The 26,708-nt window shown below is 43.1% G+C and overlaps 1 protein-coding gene across 5 annotated transcripts in view; it reads right to left on the reverse strand.

Annotated features, from left to right (window-relative positions):
- ARHGEF12 (Rho guanine nucleotide exchange factor 12) overlaps positions 1–26,708 on the reverse strand; it is an 81,011-nt gene that overhangs the window by 41,365 nt on the left and 12,938 nt on the right. The window contains exons 1-4 of one of the 5 annotated variants that reach the window (XM_068172161.1): positions 17,065–17,143; positions 3,189–3,212; positions 2,399–2,487; positions 904–960 (exon numbers count right to left, since the gene is read on the reverse strand). Coding sequence is in view for 2 of the 5 variants with exons in the window: in XM_068172159.1 (XP_068028260.1) it covers positions 904–960; positions 2,399–2,487; positions 3,189–3,212 (170 nt within the window). In the remaining 3 variants the exon portion in view is untranslated. Of the gene's footprint in view, positions 1–903; positions 961–2,398; positions 2,513–3,188; positions 3,213–17,064; positions 17,144–26,708 lie in introns of those variants that run through there. The other 4 variants (XM_068172159.1, XM_068172163.1, XM_068172160.1 and 1 more) reach the window with 4 other exon arrangements.

Below are 26,708 nucleotides of genomic sequence, written 5' to 3' on the forward strand. Positions count from 1 at the left end.
TGGGAAAACCAGGACTCCTGAATAACTGACTAATATGATTAAGCAGAAGCTGTTTATTGTTTACATTATATACACTTTTATAGATTCTACAAATTTCTTGATTGGTGCCTTTGTCTTGTTTCCTCATTCCCTGCTTCCATTTCTGTGGCTGGGATTGGTTACCATGTAGGTGTTCCATAGTTTTCTGTTATCTAGTTCTGGTTATCTTGGTACGTGGTTTCTTAGGTTCTTTGTTCTTATTTTTGTACAGTTTATGATTTAGTAACCTTGATAAATTCCACAGAGGCTTCTGATAAGAACAGTTGAAAATTCTCTCTGAAACAGCTGAAATTTCTCTCTGAGAAAATTCTGATAAAAACACTTACAGACAGTATGGCTGGTGCACACTAAGGCCTAAGCTGTTCAAATAGATTTCTACAGTCACTGGGGCTCAGGCCAGCAGTGACACCTCCACAGGTGCCAGATTTAACATTCTCCAGCCACTAACATTCTCCAAGCTGAGAACTGAAGCAGGATGGAAGGGCAGCTCTGGCTGCTCCTGCGGGGCTGCAGAGCCTTTCCAGGCTGCTGAAAACCCTGCCTGGCTTAGGAGCTGAATGCCTGAGTGGGTCAAACACCTTCAAGACAGCTCAAACCCCTGTCCCTGCTTGTCCCCCCGAGCTGTGGCCCTGCTCCCAGCAGCAGGAACAGCCCAGATGGTCACTGGGGCTCAGGCCAGCAGTGACACCTCCAGATTGAGCATTTTCCAGCCACTAGCACGCTGCAAGCTGAGAACTGAAGCAGGATGGAAGGGCAGTCCCTGCTGCAGAGCCAACCATGCAGATCAGGGGAAGGGGAAAAGCCTGGGATTCACAGACAGGAAAAGCAGGAGCTGCCCAGGGGGAGGCTGCAGCTTTGGCTTACCATACGTCTCGGATCTACTCTCCTCAGAACTAGACTTTGTCTTCTTGGAGGAGCTATCTGCACGAGAGCAGGAGAAAAGGAGAGAGAGATATAGAAAATATGGAGACCAAACATGAGGAAAAAAAAAAAAAACCTTCATGAAAAAAAAAAAACAACACAGACTCGGATTTATCGGGTTAAATCGTGCAAAACACAAATAAGATGTGAACAAAACACAGGTGGAACACTTGGAATAAGGGTGAATAATACAGGGAGACACAGGTAACAGCACACAGAATCTGTTACAGGAGCTGGGACACGACCAGAGGAGCTCTCTGCAGTAACTACAGATAAAAACCAGTCCAAGCACGGAGACTCTGGCAGCGTTTCTCCCCAGAGTCAATAATCAGCACAGGCACAGCAGTGCAGCATCCTGAATTCACCCCGTCAATAAAAGAAAAGGGTTTTCTGCAGGCTGCACTGCCGAGTTCCCCTATCAGAGCACAAGCACGGGGACGGGTAACAGCTCTCAACTCTGGAGTGACTTTCTGCAAATTGAGATTACAGGATTCCTCAAGTTTGTTTCTGGAGAAATTAAATTCCTTCCACAAAATGAGTTCACAGCCTGAGAGCTCCCCCAACCTGAAATAATTTCACATTACCTATCATAAAGGAAAAGAAGACAAGCACTAAACCAGTTTTTTTTTTTTTTTTCCCATTAAATGGGCATTTAAAGCCCATTTTCATTTATTTTGTGCACACTAGAAGGACTCACGCAGCCAGTGGCAGAAACCATCACCAGGGTGGTTTACAAACATCAGCCTTGTGCACAAAAAAAACCACATCCTACAAGCTGTGCCCCCCTTCCATTCACCTCCCCTGTGCTCCCCAAGCCCCAGGGAAAAGCCTGAATGCACAGACAGGAAAAATGCACCTTGCATGGGGCCAGGAGGCTCAGACAGGAGCCTGGCAGGAATTTCACGAGCAGGCACTGGGGGAGTGCTCCAGAGAGAACAAGAATCCTGTGTGCACCTCCATTTCCCTAATTTAACTCAAGTAAAAGCAGGCTAAATAGAAGTAGGACAGCAAATCCTTTAAAATGAGGAGTTGATCTCCAAACGTGTCACCTTGGGAAGCACAAATTCACTTTGCAAGGGGCAGAGAGGGATCAAAATCGGCTGAAGAACAAAACAAACCCCCCAAAATTAAAACCCCAGCCCTGGCTGGGCCAAGCACATCTCCAATTTCAGATTTCGCCGAAGAACTCCTCACAGCTAATTACAGCCTTTGCCTCCCGACTTTGCTGAAAGTGGAAGTTGTTACAATTATTTACTGATACACTAATCCAGGTTGATGATGAGGTTGTTTAAAACCAAGCCCACATTCATTTCAGTGCCCACACTGCCTTTGCAGAACAACACAGCCCTGAAAACCACATTTAAATCATTTTTAATCGACTTCCCAGTGCTTTTGTTTGGGTTTTTTTTTTTTTTTCCCTTGAATTTCAGGACTTCACCTGTGGGATCGAAGTCGTGGGTGCTGCTGCAGCGTTCAACCTTCTGCTTCTTGTCTGCTGGAGACTCTCTGCTCAGAATGCTGCCGTGTCTGGGGCACAGAAAAGCAAAATATCCTCACACCAGAGCCCACAGGAGCTGCCTGAGCGCTCACACAAACCTCACCCAGCCCCTGCCTGCTCACCAGAAATTCAGATTAAAGCGTAGGCATTGAGTTCCCTTAAAAAATTTATTCCCAGGCTGAATTCAAAGGGGAAAATGATCTCCCTTGCAATCTCTGGGAGTGGATCCAAGGCTCCAGGAACAGTCTTGGTAACCTCCAGAATTGGGAACAGCAAGTGCATTCCCTTTATCACTCAGCATCAGCCCATATTTTATCTTAAAAGCCAAATAAATTTAATGGAAAAAAAAAAACCCTCCTGAAATCTTAACTCTCCCAGCAAACTTTAAATATTTTGGCATGCCAAAATTAAAGATTTAGAATCTCCCCAGAAGGGAAGCACCTGTACCAACAGTGTCCCCTTCCTTCCCTGACCATCTCACATCTCAGGTAAGATGAGCCCCCAGCCACGTCACAGAATGCAAATGGTCACCCCATGCCAAGGACACCACCAATAAATGTATTTTTGGCACCTTATCCCCATCTGGATATTGATTTCCTCACATCTGTAATGGGTACTACAAGCTGTGTTTATATATATATTTATAAAACTTTTTAAAAGCATTCCCCCTACAAAAATGCTGCAGCATCATTTACAATAGAGACAAAAAAAGCAAATTTCAGGAACTCACCTCAAAGGTTTTTTGAGAGGAAACCTGGGGGGAAAAAAAAAAAAAGTTTAATGAACTTTTATTTTTCAATGTTAGGTTTTATATCCATATCAGTGCTTAAGTGCAAACAGTTATTTTACACTTCTGTAGTAGCTTCACAAAAAACAATCTCTATTTTCATGGAACTCCATGAACTTGCCAGCTTTGAGACAAGTGCAACAAAGTTGAAACTAAATTACCTATTCCAAGTAGTATTATGCATACAGATAACAAAAGCAACAAATCCAAAGCTGAAGGGAGAACAAAGTATATTTGTATTTTTAACTGAGGAAAACGTGGGATTTATGAATCCAGGATTTTTTTTTTCCCTTGAATTCCTGACAGAACAAGGCAGGTGCCATCCAGCTCGAGGCACCACAACTTCTACTCCCATAAAACACAATTATTTCCTTCCCAGGCTCACAATCTCAGCTCCATTCCTACTCCATTTATGTTTTAGATCCTTCAGCAGGAAGGCAAAACACACATTTAGAGCTGTGTAAGGCAAGAACAGGTAACTTAAATCACCTTTTGTTCTAAATGAAGGCTCTACAGATGGGCTATAGCTGATAATTTCCCCCTGTATATATAATAGCTATTCTTAATGCATTTTCTCCTATTTATATACATTTTTCAGGAAGTGCTGGGGTGAGGGATTAGAGGGAAGAAATTCAAGCCCACATGACTCGACCACCACAGAGGTGACCGGGGCGAGAAATGACCTTTTATTTTTCAGTTTTATTTTAAGTTTTTAGTTGAAACACATCAATTTGTTCATGACCAACGGTCCCCAAGTCTGGATTAGAAAAGGACAACAGGAGAGGGACAAGAACAGCAGCTCTGTCTCAGGGACAGGCAGCACTGACAGAACCAGAGGACACAGCCTCGAGCTGCACCAAGGGAAGTTTAGGTTGGATATTAGGATGAAGTTTTTTACAGAAAGGGTGATAAAGTTCTGGAATGTTCTGCCCGGGGAGGTGGTGGAGTCACCATCCCTGGGTGTGTTTAACAAAGCCTGGATGTGGCACTGGGTGCCAGGGTTTGGTTGAGGAGTTGGGGCTGGGTTGGACTCGATGATCTTGAAGGTCTCCTCCAGCCTGGTGATTCTGTGATTTGTGAATTCTGTGAACAGCTCCAAAGCCAGGCTCAGGTGAAAGGAGGTTGGAGCCAAGGGGGGGCTTTGGAATCTTCTCCCCAAATGAGGGAAAGGATGAGAGGGAAGAGCCTCAGGCTGGGCAGCAGCAGGAATTTCTCCATGGAAGGGGTTGTTGACACTGGGAGGGGCTGCCCAGGGGGGTCTGGGGTGCCCATCCCTGGAGGTGCCATTGCTGTGACCCTGAGCTGTGCAATGGCCCTCTCCCACGACCAAACCATTCTCCCAGAGCTTTCCAGACCATTACAACCAAGATTCCTTGACTGGCAGCACAAAACTGCCCCAAATGCTCATCCTTTCTCCTCCTCCCCTCTTCTTCCTTCCATAATTCCACCTGGAGTGGCCCAGGCAGGAAAAGCCCAGTCCTGAAACTCCAGTAACTCCCTCCTTGAAAAGTTCACCTGAAACCCCCTAAGTTTTAGGGTGACCTGAAAAACCTGAGTGGCTGTTTTCAGGTAGGTTTTTCAGCACCTACCTGAAAACCCTAAGTGGCTGCACAGAGCCAGCCTAAGCCCTCTCTTGGAGCAAGAGCTGTGCCATCAAGTGTGGATCCACCCAAAACTGGCCAGCTCCCACATGCCAATCCCCTGTGCAAACATGCACTAATATGGAACTCCAGAACAAGCATCTGATGACACATTAGGCAAGGGAAATTAAAATGCTGTCTGCCTGTTCCTGAAAATAATTATCCACAGCAAGACACTTGCCATCTTTCAGATAACAGCATCGAGTTTAGCTGAACTACAACAGCAGCTTCCAAATTAAGGGGGTAGATAGGGCCTGTGATTGCATAAACAGCAAAAAGTTAATTAATTCAAGGCAAGAAGGGGTAATCCTCCTTCCTCCTGCCCCCAAAAGCTCTATTTTAATCTTTAAAGCCTGGGAAATCCACTCTGATTCAAGTAAGAAACCTCCTCTCCTCGTTCTGCTCTACCTGCAAAGCCACATCTCTTTAGCATCCCATCCTCCTGTTTACAAATTTCAGCCAGGGAAGGAGGACTCGGTGCAGGACAGACAGCTTGAATCCCAAAGGAAAGCAAACAAAAGTCATCTCAGGCCAATCTAACCCTGCCTGAACCCTGAGCAGCCAACAGATGCAGCAGCAATCAAGCGTTTCACTGAAAAGCAGAAAAGAGAAAAAAAAAAAAAAAAAAAAAAAAAGGAATCTAGGGAAAGATAGGAAAAGATGCTTAGGATGAATTACACCCATTTTTTTTATCTGATGCATTTGAGCTTCTGAGCTGCATAAAAAACCCTAACACCACTTGTAAGTATTTTAATGAAGCATTTTAGTGACACACTTTATCCTACAGAGGCTCTTATCAGCACCCAGAACTGCAGGCTCTGCTGCTGCAGCATCAGGCAGAGTTTGTGGATAACACAAAGTGAGTTCACTGCTGGACCCTTTGGGCTGGTTCAGAGCTCTTTATTATCTGTGAAACACTAATGCCCTATTTTCCAGGCCTAGAAGTTGTGTAAAACCTTTCTGCTTATTATACTAGGCTGGTGATTAATTATTTAGGAAGGAACTTTAAAGTTTTTGTAAACAAAGCAGCGCTGAAAACACCGGAATTTTTTTCAGTGCTTTGACGTTACCAGCGAATATCAAATTCCTGTGGGGTGGGAGCCAAAACCCCCTGTTCCTAATCCACAGCTGTGCTCACAGCTGGATGGTACAAGGGGTCAGGACCCAGCTGGCTCTGGGGAATCCTCCCTGGGAAGAGACCCCATTCCAGGGCTGTGCCCCCCACCCCAGGCAGCGCTGGAGCCCCTGGGCTCAGCTTCCTGAGGTTCCTGCTTGTCCCAAGCAAGCAAAAAAGGAGGCAGGGAGAGGTTGGGAGTAGGGATGGAGGCAGGGAGAAGTTGGGGAGCAGGGATGGAGGCAGGGAGAGGATGGGGAGCAAGAAAGGAGGCAGGGACAGGATGGGAGCAGGGATGGAAGCAGGGAGAAGTTGGGGAGCAGGGATGGAGGCAGGGACAGGATGGGAGCAGGGATGGAGGCAGAGACAGGATGGGAGCAGGGATGGAGGCAGGGACAGGATGGGGAGCAAGAAAGGAGGCAGGGACAGGATGGGAGCAGGGATGGAAGCAGGGAGAAGTTGGGGAGCAGGGATGGAGGCAGGGAGAGGTTGGGAGCAGGGGTGGAGGCAGGGAGAAGTTGGGGAGCAGGGATGGAGGCAGAGACAGGATGGGGAGCAAAAAAGGAGGCGGGGACAGGATGGGAGCAGGGATGGAAGCAGGGAGAAGTTGGGGAGCAGGGATGGAAGCAGGGAGAAGTTGGGGAGCAGGGATGGAGGCAGGGAGAAGTTGGGGAGCAGGAATGGAGGCAGGGACAGGATGGGGAGCAAGAAAGGAGGCAGGGACAGGATGGGAGCAGGGATGGAAGCAGGGAGAAGTTGAGGCGTAGGGAGGGAGGCAGGGAGAGGTTGGGAGCAGGGATGGAGGCAGGGACAGGATGGGAGCAGGGAGGGAGGAAGGGAGAAGTTGGGGAGCAGGGATGGAAGCAGGGAGAAACTGGGGAGCAGGGATGGAGGCAGGGAGAAGTTGGGGAGCAGGGATGGAGGCAGAGACAGGATGAGGAGCAAAAAAGGAGGCGGGGACAGGATGGGAGCAGGGATGGAAGCAGGGAGAAGTTGGGGAGCAGGGAGGGAGGCAGGGACAGGATGGGAGCAGGGAGGGAGGCAGAGACAGGATGGGGAGCAAAAAAGGAGGCAGGGACAGGATGGGGAGCAGAAAAGGAGGCAGGGAGAAGTTGGGGAGCAGGGATGGAGGCAGGGACAGGATGGGAGCAGGGAGGGAGGAAGGGAGAAGTTGGGGAGCAGGGATGGAAGCAGGGAGAAACTGGGGAGCAGGGATGGAAGCAGGGAGAGGTTGGGAGCAGGGATGGAGGCAGGGACAGGATGGGGAGCAAGAAAGGAGGCAGGGACAGGATGGGAGCAGGGATGGAAGCAGGGAGAAGTTGGGGAGCAGGGAGGGAGGCAGGGACAGGATGGGAGCAGGGAGGGAGGCAGAGACAGGATGGGGAGCAAAAAAGGAGGCAGGGACAGGATGGGGAGCAGGGATGGAAGCAGGGAGAAGTTGGGGAGCAGGGATGGAGGCAGGGACAGGATGGGAGCAGGGAGGGAGGAAGGGAGAAGTTGGGGAGCAGGGATGGAAGCAGGGAGAAACTGGGGAGCAGGGATGGAAGCAGGGAGAGGTTGGGAGCAGGGATGGAGGCAGGGACAGGATGGGGAGCAAGAAAGGAGGCAGGGACAGGATGGGAGCAGGGAGGGAGGCAGAGACAGGATGGGGAGCAAAAAAGGAGGCAGGGACAGGATGGGAGCAGGGATGGAAGCAGGGAGAAGTTGGGGAGCAGGGAGGGAGGCAGGGAGAGGTTGGGAGCAGGGGTGGAGGCAGGGAGAAGGTGGGGAGCAGGGAGGGAGGAAGGGACAGGATGGGAGCAGGGATGGAGGCAGGGACAGGTTGGGAACGGGAATCGAGGCAGGGACACAGTGGGAGCAGGGAGGGTGACACGGAGAGGTTGGGAGCAGGGATAGAGACAGGGACAGGATGGGCAGCAGATCATCCCAGCACAGTCGCTGGGTGCTGCACAACCACCACTCCCCACCCTCTCCTGACTTTCCCTTGCTTCACAAGTATTCCCTAAAATCAATGGAGTAGGAGAAGGATGGGCTTTGTCCAGCCAGCCTGAAGGTGAAGCTCTCCACCCCCCAAAAAACCTCCCCTCCTGGATCTGAAAGCACAGAAGTTTTAGGTGGAAGACTCAGCTGAGCTGAGGCTACAACACTGATCCTCGCTGGGAGCATTCAGTACCACATTCCTCCCTTCCATTTCCCTGCCTGAACACCACCTGGAAGGCATTCCTCACTTCCCAAACACTGTGTCACTACAGCAGGAAGCAGAGTAAAAATGGATAAAATCCAGTCAAAGATCACAGAGGAGCTCCCGGGAGTTTATCTGTGTTTCAGTGCAACTGATCTTCATTTAGAAATTATATTAAATTTGAAAGCAGCCCTGAAAATCCCCTCACCGTGTTACAGCACCCAGCACAACATAATTCAAATTAAAATATATTTCACCTCCTACTGTAAACAGCAGCAAGAAGGCAAAGCAGGGTGTGGTGAACAGCTGGAGCCTTAATTCCAAACGGAGCTGGCAAGTTTAGGCTCCACGATAAAAACCCTGTAGACATTTTGTCTGATAACTGATGAACATCAGCACATTTTCAAACAAGTTGTTCCACTCTCCCAAATACCAGCACCAATTAAAAGCCACGTCAGATTTTGTTTTTGAAATGCTGGGTCCGAATAATTTGAGTCATTTAAATGCTTCAAATGACTAGAAGTGTGTCTTCTTAGTCATGCTGCATTAGGAAAATCTATTTAAGTGAGGAAAATACACCTACAAGTAGAAACACCGTGGATTAAACACTGTATTTCAGGTTAGCTCGCACATATGCACCACCAGTGCCTAATAACCACCTTGAAGCCAAGCAGAAAAAGGTGATTTGAAGACTTAATGTGTCAAAAAACACGAGAGCAGGGAGGATTCCCAGCTTCCAGCAGTACAAAGCATTCCATTCTAGCCCGGGAGGTTGAAAATATAGCTGACCATAAATAGCACAGCATCCAGATAACCATGTTGGGTTTTTTTTTTTTTTTCCTCCCCTACTAAAATATTACCAGAATTCAAGTATCTGCTATCTCCAAAGCTGATCAAAGAGAAAAATATTTAGATTCAGACAAGGGCCTCAACCTTGGAAATATTTTTTCATGTGCCTAACTTTAGTTGCAGGACTGCTCACATGCCTGAAGTGAAGCTTGTGTGTGCACTGTGCAAGGAGAAATTACTCCAACTTGTGCCCAGATGAGTAAGAAATGTTGTGAAACCCGTGCAGAAGAGAACAGCCAAAAACTGCTTGCTTGACAGAACTAATCTTTAATTAGGAGAGGAACAGTTGCAATAGAAGCTGCTTCAGTGCTTTATTAGTTTCATTTAAATAAGATGTTGCTCGTTGCAGAAAAACCCTCTGAATGAATTATAAATTTCAAAGAAAAGCAGCCAACACAACTGAACATGCCAAATTCAGGAGGAGAAACAGTCCAGGGCTGATCATTGGTCTTTTTTAGGGACATATTTAGAAGGAGGAAAGGAAAACCAAGGGTTATCTCAAAGTCCCCGCAATAAAAACCCCAAATTCTGGCTTTTAAAAATCTCATCCTAATCCAGGAGGTTTCCACCAAGTCATGAGTCCATGAGAAGCCTTTGGCCACCATCAGCTCCATGGAATTTGGTGAAAAGTGATTTTTAACTCACTTAAAATTCCAGAATGGAAGGACCTTAGAGCTCATCCTGCCATGCCAGGGACACCTTCCCCTATCCCAGGCTGCTCCAAGCCCCACCCAGCCTGGCCTTGGGCACTCCCAGGGATGGGTGGGTGGTGAAGATTTTGGGAATGCTGAGCAGGATTGTTCTCTCCTCTTGTTCACACATCCCCAGACAGATCCTGGAAAAACCAAAGTCTGTTCCTGACAGGTGTAAATCACTGAACAATTCCAGGACTATTCCTGGTGCATGCAGCTCCTTTAACATCTATTAAACTTCATTTTCAACACCCTGACTGGTCCTCACCGACAGCACTCAGAGAAACGCTGCATTTTTTGTCTAAATCTAGGAGGTTTTAAATGCCCTGAAAGCACAGTAAGCATTGCCATAAATGCTATTCTGCAAATTACTCCCAGAATTTCATCTTGGAAGAGACAGAATGAAAGAAAAACAAGGAAGGGAATCTGTTTTCCAGGGTTGTAGAGGCACAGATCCACCAGAGTGGGATTTTAAATGCCCTGACCAAGGTTTCAGGGGAGCGTGCAGCACCAACAGGGCATTTCTGTGGAGCTGAAGGCAGTTTTGTGCCCCAAGGAGAAGGGCACGGGCAGCGGGAGAGCCAGAGGAGCTGAGCAGATCACACCCGACGGGCAGATCCAGGGAAAACACGGATGCAGCAAGCAGGAGAAAACACAGGCACCACCTGCAGCTGGAACCACACCAGCCAGCCCTGACCCAGCACATCCACTCCATTCACCTCAGCAGCAACCCACGGGAACAGCAGCTTTCTGCTGGGTCATCTTTTCCACGGATCAAAGCACAGGAGCTCAGGAAACCACTGAGGTTTTTTTCCTAAATAAAAAAAAAAAAAAACACCACCAAGAAAAACCCAAAACCAACTGCATATTGAAGGAAACAGACTGGACACAGGGAGCAGGGAAACAGGGAGCCAAATGGGGAGGATTCCTGGGAGCTGTCAGAGCCTAGGGATGGATTTTTGGGACTTGCAAAGGGAGGCAGAGGGGGGAGCACTGCGAGCTCCATGTTATTTTTGTGGCAGTCCGAGGCAGGCGGCGCAGCTGACGCAGTGACTCACGGAGGAATCCTCCCTGGCATTATTAACCCTGCACTGCTGGCAGCTCATGGACAGGAGTGCTGCCTTCAGAGAAGTTTAGGGAAGTGACTGGAGAGCCCACAGAGCCAAAACCTTCTGTGTCAAACCCCCCTGAACCCCCCCAGCAGCCTCAGTGCTGCATTTGCCTTAATAAAGCATCAGCAAATGCCTCCCACTCAATATTCTATCATTTTTCAGGCCACTAATGTCTCTAGCCATAACCAGAATATGCCATTCCATTTTCCCTTTAGGAGAGAAAATGCAGAGTAGCCAATAGAGCCCATCAGCATATTTCCTGATGGATCAGGAGATGGATCAATGCAAGGGACTGGTGCTATGGCAACCAACGTGCTGAGCAAAACACTTAAACTAGGTTAAGATGAGTTTGATAAAAAGCAAAGTCTGGAAGGCTGGCAAGTTCCATCTGTAAGATGGGGAGGGTCAGGGCTCCAAGAGGGAAGGAGAATTCCACTGGTGCCTTGCCTTCACAGGATGCTTCCTCTTTGAGCTTTAAAAAATTAAGTATCTATATACAGATTTCTCTTTCATTCTTGTGACTGAGGGCTTCGTCAGGAGGGGTGAAGAGAAGGCGGCAGCATGAGAAGGGAGCAAGAAAAGAGGAAAAAGAAACCAGCTTAAAATGATGAAAGAATGCAAAGATAAATCTTCTCCATGAAACAAACAGCAAGAATTTGGAGACTTGCCTCCACACATGGAATTTCCTGATGATACAGGAATGTATCATCACACTGTGTCCTGTAAAATGACAAGCAGGCTACTCTGAGTTTACTACAGCCAGCTGTAGCTCTTTCCTCAGTGTCCTTCCCTGTAAAACCCTGAGATGGGAAGGGTTTCAGTCTCTCGGAAAAGGAAGAAGAAAAGCAACTCCAGAGAAGTTTCCTCCACAGTTCAGTCATTCACTCCCAGCCCAAGCAAGTGCCTCAGCTATTTTCCATGACACAAGCACTTGGATTTTTCCAAGAGCTGATGTCAGGGCTTTTTCACGGAGAAAGAGCTGCATTTACTGGGCAGGCAAGGAAGGAGGGCTTCCCCAGCAGCCATTCTCAATGTGGCCTTTGTGCTGCTCTGCTGCTCAGGCCAGGACCCTGCAAGAACTTTGAGTCCCTGCAGAAACTCTCCGAAGGGGAGGGGACGGGGACATTTCCAGCAGCCAGAGCTGTTTTTCCACTCCTGACTGACTTCCAAGGCTCGGAAGCAGCAGCAGCTTTCCCTCTGCAGGCCCTGAAGTTGTCGCACAAGGCCATTTATTGTTTAATATCCCCACAACGGGCTGGAGGCAGCCAAACTAATGAAAACTGGGGAGGGGGCACTGGAGGGAACATAAATAAACCTGGGTGCTCGTGTTTCCTTAATGCTGCCTTTAGATTCAGCCTAAAAGCAAGATTTGAGTAATAGGGATAAGGTTTGGCTACTGAATGTAGCTCAGAGCAAGCACAAAACCCGCTCAGAAATTGGTGGGGAACGGAGGCTGCCAAATCCCAGGTGATTTCCTACTGGTTTCCCAACGTGACTGCTTACAAATTACTGAATCTCTCAGTTTTCACCTCTGGGAAAGAAAAAGAAAAAAAAAAAAAAAATCGACGGGTTCGCAACGGAAAAAAATGAAACACCACAAATGCTGAAGGAGGCCAAGTGTGTTTCTAAAAAGGCTTCCAGAAAATGTCATCGTCACAAAAATTTGCACAAAACGAGCGCGCAGCAGGAAGAAAAACGTTCAGGATTTGTTTCTTTCCAAGCTTTTACTGCATGACTCATTTAATACAAGGGACCAGGTACAGGAGAAAGGTCAAGCTTGTGATTTCTGAAGTTATGACCCAGTTTTCTCACTCATTTATTTATTTTGAGGTAGTAGTATTTATTTTTTTATTTATTTTATATATTTTAGTAGTAGTAGCATTTATTTCTGAATATTACTTTGGATATTCCCAGGCCTAGAGAGCTGAAGCTTCCCTGAAGGAAGAAAAAGCTGAAATATGTGCTTTGGCCATACTAGAAAAGCCCCAAAATATCCAATTTTCTCCACATTTTCACATCGTCTTTGCATCCTGAGCTTTTGCTATTTGGAAGAAGGGAAGGAAGAGGGGTAGAACACATTTGTTGCGATTCATTCCTCCAGCTTTCACTTCTGAAAAATCCTTTTAAACCCCTTTGCCCAGAGCCTGAAAGAATCCAATCGAGCACCGGGGTTTCTTGCGCAGACAGGGCGTGGAGTCCAAATTAACCTGCCCTCCCCAAACTGCAGCTAATTACAGGGAAATGAAATGTTTGCTTTGCTTGCCAATAATTGCAACGCAGAGCTGGCTCGGTGGCAGCAGCACCGCTCCTCCTCCACGGCGCCTGCAACAGCTTCCCAGTGAACTGCCCCAAAAAAATCAAAGGAATAAACCAATTTTATTTTCCTAAGCAGACCAGAGAGAGCCAAAGCCGTAGAGTGCCACGGGATTTGCTTTCACCTGACACACACACACCCACCCAGGGCTGGGATCACTCGTGCAGTTTTTGCATTTCATTAGGCACCAAGCCTAGTTCCTTATTAATGCCATACCCAGCTTGTGGTTGTTATGAACCAGCAACGAGCCTGGTGTGGAAACAGTCCTTAAAAACAGCAAAAGACAGCAATTAGAAAGGGAGGAGAGGGAAAAAAAAAAAAAAAAAAAAAAAAAAGAACCATCCCCAACACAGAGTGCACGTAATACAACTGGAAATGTAGCTTTCAAAATAGCCTAACGCTGCCTCCAATTAGGCAGCTTGAAGTTTTGCAAATATATGTACAAGGTTCAGAGGCACAGAGGAGTATTTGGCCCAGAGTTCACATTTCTGGGGAGTGAGTGCAGTTGCCTGGCACAGGAACACCACACCTCCATGGCTTGGAACTACTGAGAGTCTACTAAAGAACCTGCAATTTATCATTATTTATTATTCCTCCTATGTGTCTTTCAAAAGATGTTTCAAAGAAGTGACAAGGCCGAGCTGTTGTTGTGCTCCTCAGCATTGTCAGCTTTGCCTGGTTTAATGTATAACTGGCCACCGAGGTGAGCAGAGGAAAGGCTGGGAGAATTGGGATTGTCCAGCCTGGAGAAGAATTGGGATTCTTCAAAACTGAAAGGCTGGGAGAATTGGGATTGTCCAGCCTGGAGAAGAATTGGGATTCTTCAAAACTGGGAAAGGCTGGGAGAATTGGGATTGTCCAGCCTGGAGAAGAATTGGGATTCTTCAAAACTGGGAAAGGCTGGGAGAATTGGGATTGTCCAGCCTGGAGAAGAATTGGGATTCTTCAAAACTGGGAAAGGCTGGGAGAACTGTCCAGCCTGGAGAAGAATTGGGATTCTTCAAAACTGGGAAAGACTGGGAGAATTGGGATTGTCCAGCCTGGAGAAGAATTGGGATTCTTCAAAACTGGGAAAGGCTGGGAGAATTGGGATTGTCCAGCCTGGAGAAGAATTGGGATTCTTCAAAACTGGGAAAGGCTGGGAGAACTGGGATTGTCCTGCCTGGAAAAGAATTAGGATCCTTCAAAAATGGGAGAGGCTGGGAGAATTGGGATTGTCCAGCCTGGAGAAGAATTGGGATTCTTCAAAACTGAAAGGCTGGGAGAATTGGGATTGTCCAGCCTGGCTTTGGAGTGACCTCACTGTGGCCTTCCAGGAGCTGAAGGAAACATGGAGAAAGACTCTTTACAAGGGCTGGGGCGACAGGGCAAGGGGAAATTGCTTCTAACTGACAAAGAGCAGGGTTAGATGGGATTTTGGGAAGGAATTGTTCCCTGGGAGGGTGGGCAGCCCTGGCACAGCGTGCCCAGAGAAGCTGTGGTGGGTCCCTGGAAGTGCCCAAGGCCAGGCTGGAACACCCTGGACAGTGGAAGGTGTCCCTGCCCATGGGACTGGATGACCTTTAAGGTCCCTTCCAACCCAAACCACCCTGGGATTCGGTGATTTCCCCTGACACTGATGTAGCTACAACCTGACAACATCAGCAGCACCTTCCCCCATGGATTTACACATTCCAAAGGCATTATCAGTTTGTCTGACCTACTGCAGAACCCAAAAGTTTCATATAGTTCCTCCTGTGATAAACGAGGTCAGCAGGCACCTTGTCTCAATTTAAATGTTCCTTCAGCCCTCCTTAGGTTGTTTTAAAGGTTCACGTGCCTTTACTGCTCTGGAAATGTAAACCAAGACTTGCCTGCTCATCAGAACCAGCAGTTTATGAGTTCAAAGCTAAGCAGACACTCAACCCAAAAGCATTTCCAGCCCTGCCTTCCCTACTCCCACTCAGTGATGAACCTTTGGCCAAATTACACCCATTCTGCATGGGATGTGCAGACAACATCCACCCCTCTGACCTCTGCAGAGCTTCTAAATATTTCCCAGCTGCCATAAACTAATTTACAGTTAATACGTCTAAAACCACCCAAAGGCAAAGTGCTCCCAGTGGCTTAATTTACACCAAGGGAAAAATTGGATCCACAATTTTACAAAGGAAAGCTGCAGCACGGAGAGAATCAAGAAATCATTACCACAGTGTTGCTTAACCTGTACAGTGTATTTTTAGCTCTTAGTCCTTCACAGCTAATTCTGCTCAAGTTTTACCCCTGTAGCTTCAAACACCAAGGGCAACCAAACTATTTGAGCCTAAATTCCAAGTATGCAACTAAATGAGCATTTCACCTTGCTGGCTCCCACACCTCCCAGCAGGGTTTCTGTCCCAGCATTCACTCAGATTTTAGAAGCATCCATGGAAAGTTTCTCCACCATACATTGCAGTTTTCCAAAAACAGGCAATGTGATGTCAGCTGAGCTATAAGGAGCTCAGCGGTGCTGTATAGTGGAGTTGAAGCTATCTCAGTTGTTTCAATGGCCCTAAGAAAAAGAAAAAGGCTTCTGGGATATGCAAACCTGTTATTTCTGCCATAAATGCAGCCCTGGCCCATGAAACACAAGAGGAAAGATGCACATAGCACACATTGCATGAGGAGGGAAAAAAATGTACACAGGCATTTGTGGCATGCTTTGCTCCTTCCCATTTCATCTCCCCTCCATCTAAACTACAGCATAAATCCAGAAACACCGACTGGAAAGGACTGGAGAACACAGGATTAGGATTTCTCAGCAACATTAAGCCCCGTTTCTTCCACTGTAAAATGGAAGATAAAAATCCAGGAGTGAAGCTCCTTGTAAAATGGCTCAAGATCCTGAGAACAGCCTGTGAGTCAAACCCAGAGCTATTTATAGGCCTCTGGACGTGTTTGTATTAGTATTTGCCTCTTGGGTCTTGTAAAATAAATAAAAATACAAGCAAAAGATGAAAAAATAAAACACAAACAGATATTTACTCAGGAAAGCTCCCAGCTGCTAAAAGGTGACTGCAGCAAATTCCCCAAGATTTGTGGAAGGGGTATGGAGATAACCAAGGCAGCAGAAACAGCAATGCCAGACTGGAGTTGTTTCCCCACTGGGTTCAGTGACACCTTCAGCTCTTGGTGCCTCCCCCTCATCATGCAGGATGATGACAACTGCCAGCCCTCACTGGCTGTATTTATATTTATATTTTACAAAACCAACAAATTCCCTCAGCATCTCACAGCCTTTCTACATCACAACCCCATATATTAGTGCAAAACACTGCATTTTCTCTCAATGCTGATGGCTGTCACTGTTATCAGCACTGTCTCAAATCTGTCCACACCATCACTGCTGACTGATACAATTTGTTTAAATTTTAGAACACTTTGCAATAAAATGAAATAATAGAAACAAATAAATCCGTGAAAAATGTATTCAGAAAAATAAACCCCACCCAAAACACTCAGAGATGGTTGCTCGAGCACCAGCAGCTAATTTAACATCAACATGCATAAAATATCAACTTATCAAAAATCACATTCCCTGTGGCTGGTGAGAAGGGTCTGGTATGGAATTACTGGGAAATGGAAAGAAGGGAGTGCTGCCAGCATCTACATCTAAAGCATCTTTCCAGGCTGTCAAAACCTTTGTTCCTCAGCTCACACACCAAAGACACAGATTTTCACAGCAAACACGTTCAACTGGCCATTTTCACAGTGAAAATACAAAGCAGGTTCACACAGTAGCTATTAAAAGATGAAAGAAAAAAAAAAAAAAAAAGAGAGAGAGAGAGAGAGAAGCCTCCCCTCCCACCCTTTTTTAAAGGAAAAATCCTTTCTCTCTGCTCTGCATCCAAGGAAGGAATTCCTGGCTCAGGGAATAGGAACAAAGGCTCTGTGTTACCTGTTCCACACGCCCAAGTCAGCTGAGCAGGGACATCCCAAAGCCCATGGCAGGCAGTGCTCTGATCCCAAATCCTCCCCAGGGAGCCTCAGCTGCCCTCCCTGGAAGCCTCCCGCTGTTTTCAGGCTTCTCCTGGGGTATCCAGGGGAGGCAGAGCTGCGGATCCGCTCGGGGGAGGGAAGAAACTCCACCTCTCCTCTCCCAGCTCCTCGCAGGCAGCACCAGCCGGGGCTGCTCAGGCACGGGCAGAGCAGCGGCCGCGGGCAGCGCACGGCAGCAGGGCAGGGAGCAGCACGGAGAGAGCGGGGATGGCAAAATCCAGCACTTCCAGCCCTCCTGGGGGCCGAAAAAGGCGCATCTGAATTGATGGATGCATGTGCGTGTGGAGGATGGGGAGGTTTGTTTTGCGGGCATATAAATGTATGCATATATATATATATATATATATATATATATATATATATATATATATATATATAAATATGTTTCTATAAAAATATAAAATATGCATATATATATATATATATATATATATATATAATGTTTCTATAAAAATATAAAATATGCATATATATATATATATATAAATATGTTTCTATAAAAATATAAAATATGCATATATATATATATAAAAATATGTTTCTATAAAAATATAAAATATGCATATATATATATATATGTTTCTATATAAATATAAAATATGCATATATATATATTATATGTTTCTATAAAAATATAAAATATGCATAAATATATATATATAATATGTTTCTATAAAAATATAAAATATGCATAAATATATATATAATATGTTTCTATAAAAATATAAAATATGCATATATATATATATATATAATATGTTTCTATAAAAATATAAAATATGCATATATATATATATAATATGTTTCTATAAAAATATAAAATATGCATAAATATATATATATATAATATGTTTCTATAAAAATATAAAATATGCATATATATATATTTCTATAAAAATATAAAATATGCATATATATATAAAAAAATATGTTTCTATAAAAATATAAAATATATACAGCATATATAAAATATATACAGCATATATTTTACATCCATTACATATAAATTTTTATCCACTGTATATCCATTATATATGAATTTATATTAAAATATATAATTATAGTGTCATCCATGACATATATAATATCATAAAAATGAATTATATATATGATTATAAATATAAAATTATATATGACCTTTTCTATAAAAATATATAAATATGTATTTTATATGTAATATGTAAAGTATTATGTATTAAGTATCTACTATATTTATTATATATAATATATATCAAGTATATATTATATGTTATATATATATAAAGTATTATATATTTAATATATAATAAAGTATACATTATATATGTTATATATATATCAAGTGTATTTTATATATATAATATATATCTATCAAGTATATAATATAGATCTATAAAGTATATATTATATATGTTATATATCTATCAAGTATACATTATATATATAAAATATCTATCAAGTATATAATAGATATTCTATCTATAAAGTATATTTTATCTATATCCATCAAGTATATAATATAGATCTATAAAGTATATATTATATATGTTATATATCTATCAAGTATGCATTATATATATATTATATATACTATCCATCAAGTATATAATAAATATTCTATCTATAAAGTATATTATATATATATCTATCAAGTATATAATATATATCTATAAAGTATATATTTGTTATATATCTATCAAGTATGCATTATATATATTATATTAATATCAAGTATATAACAGATATTCTATCTATAAAGTATATATTCTATATGTTATATATCTATCAAGTATATAATAGATATTCTATCTATAAAGTATATTTTATATATATCAGGTATATAATATAGATCTATAAAGTATATATTCTACATGTTATATATCTATCAAGTATGCATTAAATATATTATATATAATATCCATCAAGTATATAATATAGATCTATAAAGTATATATATGTTATATATCTATCAAGTATACATTATATATATTAAATATCTATCAAATATATAATATTCTATCTATAAAGTATATAATATATATCTATAAAGTATATATTCTATATGTTATATATCTATCAAGTATATAATAGATATATAATATATATCTATAAAGTATATATTGTATGTTATATATCAATCAAGGATATAATAGATATATAATATATATCTATAAAGTATATATTCTATATGTTATATATCTATCAAGTATATAATAGATATATAATAGATATCTGTAAAGTATATATTCTATATGTTATATATCTATCAAGTATATAAGATATTCTATCTATAAAGTATATATTCTATATGTTATATACCTATCAAGTATATAATAGATATTCTATCTATAAAGTATATATGTGTTATATATTTAATTAAATATATAATTAATTAACTCTAATTAATTATCCATCTACTATATGAATATCTAAAGATATATATAAATATATACAGAAATACAGATTTGTGTGCACTCCCGCCATGGAATCCCAACACTGATCCAAGGAGCTGCATCACGAGGCTCAGGAGCGAAGGCTTGGCAGAGGGCACTGCGATTTTCCCCTCAATCCGCTCCCAGCCTTTCCCAGGGTCACGCTGTGCCACGCTGGGCACTGCCGGCTTCCCGGGCGTTTTGCAGCGCGTGGCACCTGGAAGAGCAGAGCCCAGCAGCTGGCGAACACAAGCTCTGGATGCTTCCAGCAGGGAACGAGGGAGAAGGAAGCACTGCCCCGCTCTGCCACGCACAGGGGGAAATTCGGAGGTCAAACCAGGGGGGCTCTGAGGTTTCTGAGCGGTGAAGCCCCGGGCAAGGATTGCAGGGTGAAGGGGCTGTTTTCTTTTTCTGCCCCAATAACCTAATGAAGTTTGGGAGCAGTGCTGGCGGGATAGAAATTTCTTCACGCTACACTGTCTGTTTGTGTTTGATTAATGTAAATCTTCCCAGGGCTCCGAGCACGCCCCGGGCTCCGGCTCTCCATTAACAAGCCCAAGTGCCACGTACAGACAGAGCAGGGCAAAGCCAAGATCCCTATTTCCGTCCTCGCCATAAACCCCAGAGAACTCCACCAAACCCATCTTTGGTGATTTGACTCGAATTGCCCAACTCCTCATTAAATTCCGCTTCTTTTTTCCCCCCTTTCCCAAATCACCAGGCCTATTAAAAAATGAAACTGCAGCAAACCACTTGAATATATTAATAAGAGTTATCATCTTTTTGCATTTCCTCGGTTCTCGTGACCAAATTTTTTAGCCTGTCCAACAGATGCTGGTACCAAACATCATCTCCAAGCCACAACTGCAGCAAGGCTGCAATTACCCAGAAGACAGGAAGCCAAAGAAATCAACTCCTACCCCTCCATCTCCCTGCTCCATGCGATAATTTCCCAGCCAGAACTTGTATTTTCCATGCTTCTCCCTTTCCCAGTGGCATGCATTATCATTTTTGAAATAGCAGAGGGCTTGGTCTCATTGGTTCCTATTTTGAAATGTTTGCCCAGCTCCTCAATTTTCTAGGAATTTCACAAATCAGAACATGTCAGCTGTCCAGAAGAAAATGGTAACCAGAGGGAAGCAGAAAGCCAGGCCAGGATCAGCTCAGATCCTCACAGGAACATTCCTGTCACCATCCTTGGGAAGCACAAGGGGGGGAAAACGATCAATATTGGGCTTTTTAACCCATGTGGAATCACAGAGTTAAGGGAGCCAGGGAAAAGGGGCTGCAAAGCCCAGAGCAGGGCTTCAGATCCAGTTTATTATTCATGCCTGAGTGAGAATCACATGCACCAAACAGCCTCTGCTGAGGGTGTCAAAGCAGAGGTATTTTTAAACTTGGGTTACAGTCTAAAATCAAGCATTTCCACATTTTTCTCCCTAAGCTCCTCATCATCAAGAGAAACACAGATGGGGCAATCTGACAGACCAATAAACCTCAATTTGCTAAAGGATATTTTGGTTAAACATTGGTATTTCTCATTTCCTTCACTGTACAGGGCAAATTCACATTCCCCAGCTGCCTGCCTCAGTTTACCTTACCACCAATTTAAGGCTGCAGGTTGCTTTCCAATCATAAAAAATGCATAAAACATTATAGAGTATTATGTATCATTTTTTATTTTTTATCTATTTATGTCTTTTACATATGTATTTGTGTTTTATATATATATATCTATTAAATATCCTTGCAAAAAAAACCCTCAAATTCATCCACTTTTAATTTTCATGCAAACTATTTAACTTGAAGTCATTAAAGTCAGTGAGGAGGAACCAGGAATACAAAAGGAATATGCTACAAGGCTTTTAACTCAGAAGGGACATTTTCAATTCCCTGAAACATAACAATTCTGTTGCTGGCATGAGCACTTGGGAAAATAAAAGCATTTGTACCATAAAACAAGCTTAAAAGGGTCAGAAATGGATATTGCAGCTCCTCTTCGTTACTAAGAAGTCAAACAGACTTTGAAGAATCCAAATGAAATTTCAGTCCATCAGGAAAAACATTCACAATTTAAAAAAAAGGACTTTGGGGCACAGTCATGGAAGACTTAACCATTGTCTGCAATTTATTTTTTGATTATGGAAATAATTAATTTTGAAAAATTACAGGATTAATTTTTATTTCTATTTTATCGACAGCTTTTGGGAGAAAGCAACACAATACATCCCTTTCAAGTGCAAACCAACGCAGCTGCCAGGAAATGGTGTAAAAACAAGAAAGATTCAGGAATGGAAGCTTCTATCTTGCTTCCTACTCTGATTTCCCAGATTTCCTTCCCCCAGCACGCTCAGTCACAGGACACAATAAGAAAACAATCTGGAGGAGGGGAAAAAATGACCATAAAAAGCAAGAAAGTCTGATGCAATCAGTTTTTTAGGAGAAATTAGAGATAGCCAAGAAATGGTGAGGACTGGAAACGGAATATCACTGTTTTAAATCCACGGGGATTTCTACAGTCCTGGACAACAGCAGGAAAGGAAGACCAGAAAAAAATATGGGAAAAATATATAATTAAAAGAGAAATATCTACTAAGAACATAGGAAAGATGGAGAAGGAAGAAGTAGTGAACAACCCTATTTCGTTAGAGAGTTGTCTCTGCCTATTTAGAATAAAGAATAATAAAATGCATGAAAATTAAGTTATATAAGTGCTCCTAAAACATCACACAAGCTCCAGTCCTCAATATCCCAGAATTCTGCAATCTCTGTGTTCCATCCTTTTCAAGGAACAGCAGTTCTGGTCCCAAATATTCTGTATTTATTAAGGAATTCTCTCCTCCTTGCAAAGCTCCTCTGCTTGTTCAATCCCAGCTCTGAGCTGGTCAGGCTGTAACAACTCTATTTAGAGAGTTGTCTCTGCCTATTCAGAATAAAAAATAATAACATTAATTAAAATTCAGTGCTTCTAAAACATCACACAAGCTCCAAGCCTGAATATCCCAGAATTTTGAAATCTCTGTGTTCCATTCTTTTCAAGGAACAGCAATTCTGGTCCCCAGTATTGATTAAGGAATTCTCTCCTCCTCGCAAAGCTCCTCTGCTTGTTCAATCCCAGCTCTGAGCTGGTCAGGCTTTGGTAACAACTCTATTTAGAGAGCTGTCTCTGCCTATTCAGAATAAAAAATAATAACATTAATTAAGATTCAGTGCTTCTAAAACATCACACAAGCTCCAAGCCTGAATATCCCAGAATTTTGAAATCGCTGTGTTCCATTCTTTTCAAGGAACAGCAGTTCTGGTCCCCAGTATTGATTAAGGAATTCTCTCCTCCTCGCAAAGCTCCTCTGCTTGTTCAATCCCAGCTCTGAGCTGGTCAGGCTTTGGTAACAACTCTATTTAGAGAGTTGTCTCTGCCTATTCAGAATAAAAAATAATAACATTAATTAAGATTCAGTGCTTCTAAAACATCACACAAGCTCCAGTCCTCAATATCCCAGAATTCTGCAATCTCTGTGTTCCATCCTTTTCAAGGAACAGCAGTTCTGGTCCCAAATATTCTGTATTTATTAAGGAATTCTCTCCTCCTTGCAAAGCTCCTCTGCTTGTTCAATCCCAGCTCTGAGCTGGTTAGGCTGTAACAACTCTATTTAGAGAGTTGTCTCTGCCTATTCAGAATAAAAAATAATAACATTAATTAAGATTCAGTGCTTCTAAAACATCACACAAGCTCCAAGCCCCAATATCCCAGAATTCTGAAACCTCTGCGTTCCATCCTTTTCAAGGAACAGCAATTCTGGTCCCCAGTATTGATTAAGGAATTCTCTCCTCCTCGCAAAGCTCCTCTGCTTGTTCAATCCCAGCTCTGAGCTGGTTAGGCTGTAACAACTCTATTTAGAGAGTTGTCTCTGCCTATTCAGAATAAAAAATAATAACATTAATTAAGATTCAGTGCTTCTAAAACATCACACAAGCTCCAAGCCCCAATATCCCAGAATTTTGAAATCTCTGTGTTCCATCCTTTTCAAGGAACAGCAATTCTGGTCCCCAGTATTGATTAAGGAATTCTCTCCTCCTCGCAAAGCTCCTCTGCTTGTTCAATCCCAGCTCTGAGCTGGTCAGGCTTTGGTAACAACTCTATTTAGAGAGCTGTCTCTGCCTATTCAGAATAAAAAATAATAACATTAATTAAGATTCAGTGCTTCTAAAACATCACACAAGCTCCAAGCCTGAATATCCCAGAATTTTGAAATCGCTGTGTTCCATTCTTTTCAAGGAACAGCAATTCTGGTCCCCAGTATTGATTAAGGAATTCTCTCCTCCTCGCAAAGCTCCTCTGCTTGTTCAATCCCAGCTCTGAGCTGGTCAGGCTGGGTTTTGGTAAATATTTACACAGAATTTCCAGACCTTTAGCCCAGCAAGGAGCAGGCCTGGGAAAAGCTGAACTTCCCAGAGCTCCACAGGGCAGAAGCCGAGCGCTCCCCAAGGAACGGAGTCCCCACCCCTGTGGAAAGGATCCAGGAGGATTCAGCATCCCATCCCGCAGGGCTGGGGGAGCCCTGCCAGGAAATCCTCAGCCTTCCACTCACCAAACTCTCAGGATCCTGTTTGGGATGTGGGAACTGCTCCTGGAAGTGTCCAAGGCCATGCTGGAGCAACCTGGGATAGTGGAAGGTGTCCCTGCCCATGGGACAAAATCATCTCAGAGGTCCCACCAAACCACCCCAGGCTGGGATTCCATGATCTGGCATTTGCAGCTTAGCTGGAGAGGCCAAACCTTGCTCAGAATTTTTGGGAAGGTCAATCAGGTGTGGATGAAAAAAACCTGTTATTGACAAAGAATTCCATACAGGCACCACCAGGATGAGGGAGAGATGGACATGGGCATTTTTAAACAGTGAATCCCTGATATTATACCACATCACATCAACAAATAAAAAGCTTGCCAACACTTTTTATTAGCCCCAAAAATTACCAGTGAGAGAATGGCTGCCCAGTTCCCCATCAGAATATCCAAATACTCCACAGAGCTTTGTATTAGCACTGACCCTGGTTCTCTCCCTTTTCTTTGGGCTCAGAACGTTCATTTCTGCTGTTTCACGTCAAGGAACAAAGTCCATCCCGCACCATCCTAAATAAACAGGAACTAGCAGAAGGCTGCTATGGGGTTTTTTTGAGAGAATGTGTAAATATAAAAGTACAGACAAGAAGAAATGTAAGAAATCTGACATATTTCAGCAAGGACTCAGAGTCCACCCAACGAGCTACACCTTTTAGACACATCTGAGAAACACCTGAGTCTTTTCAGGCACAAAAATCACGGCCTGCTCTGTCAGTACATCCCACAAAAAGCCATAAAGGTGTTAGAGGCACAGAACTGCACTTTAATCAAGCATGGGGAATTTTGTATTTTCTTTTCTCCATCAAAAAAGAGTCTGTGTGTTGTCTCAAAAGCTTTTATTGCTCTCAGCCACTCGCAAGCAGCAAAGGACAAAGAAATTTTCTTTCTGGCTGATTCTATATGTTTTATGGAAAGCAGGAGACAACCTGATGAACAAATGAGTCAATATTTCACTTGAGTATCCCAACTATGCTGGGTTACATAAGAGGCAGTGGATGTTAAAGACACAGCAGCTTCCTCTCAGGAATTTCTGCAAGTCAGAGGAGACAACTTAAGGACAGCTTAGAGCAGATAAAGCAATCATTTTCCAAACCTTCATTACTTCAGCTCCTTCAATTACTGGAACTTAGCTGGGAAAACCAAAAAAAAAAAAACTGAGGTACAGAAACAGGAAATTGTTTTTGCAGTAAAAAAAGGAGACTGACAATCGGAGTGGGAATGCTGTTCAGATCAGCCATTCTGCCTTCCATCAGTACCAGAATCCCTCTTTTTTAAAAAAATGACAGAAGTCTGTGGCACCTCGTGATGTACAGAAAATATCACAGATATTTGGCACATTCAACTTATTTGGGAAGGCAATGCACAGGCCAGAATTCCTGCAAACTTTCCATTTTCACAGCATTTTGCCAGATAAGAGTTAAACAAATGTCTTTAGGACGGAGATGAGAATGCCTTTAGGAAAAACCCTCAACTTTTCAAGTACAATCATTGGGCTGTAGCAGTCACTGAGTGAAACCTGGGGACAGCATCTGCACCATGCCAGGGAAAATTCAAATTAAAGCTGGCACAGAAGAAATAAAAGATTAAATCACATGCAGAAGCACTACCCACAAAGGAGAAAGCAAAGGTGATTTTGACAGGAGAAAATGATGTGGGTGGGTGGGAAAACCAACTTTCTTGCTGGAGATGCAGCTCAATTTATTATTTAGGATGATTCAGCACCCAAATCCTGTGCTCTGGACAAAACCCACTCCTGGGCTGCAGGCAGCTGAGTAAAAAGCCCAGATCAGCACAAGTTAGGATTAGACTGGCAACCCAGCTTAGAGTCAATCATGACAAGGCTGAAGCACAGCTGTCTGCTTTTAATGCACTGCTGCACTAACCCCCAGCAAAGTGCTTTAAAAATCAGTCCTAAAATATAAAAAAAAAAAAAAAAAAAAAAAAAAAGAAAAGAACGCTGAACCATTAAAACTTTCAGCACAAAATTTTAACTGCTGCTAATAGATATTACTGGAGTGATCTAAGCCAAGAAAAGAATTACAGAAAACGATCATTTTCTACTGTGTCACACAACAAGCAGCTGAATGGTTTCTACAGACAGTAATTAAAATAAGAAAGTTCTGGTACAAATATGGAAACTGATTAAAAGACAGCTGTGAAGTCTGCTAAATCTGTGATTAAAAAAAAATAAATCTGCAAAAGCAAAACATGAAAGATCCTTTGTGAAAGAGAGCCCTCTTTCAGTTTCATTGTCTGGGCTGACTTCTGGCATAGGAAAATGAGTTCTATGGAGCTGCATTTAAAAGGTCACGGAGTTTCCTTCCTTGATCTTTTACCATGAACAATTTTAGAAGGCATTAAACATTTCAGAACAGCCTATCTAAACACATTTTTGCTTATCCTGTCATTGAATTCAGTTCAACCAATTCCAGTAAGTCTGAAAAAAAAAAAAAAGCCCCCCCAAAGCAGCTCTAAAATATAATATTTATGCCAGCCACTAAATGCAAACTT

Source organism: Anomalospiza imberbis, chromosome 24 (genome assembly GCF_031753505.1).
Source record: "Anomalospiza imberbis isolate Cuckoo-Finch-1a 21T00152 chromosome 24, ASM3175350v1, whole genome shotgun sequence".
NCBI lineage: Eukaryota > Metazoa > Chordata > Aves > Passeriformes > Viduidae > Anomalospiza > Anomalospiza imberbis.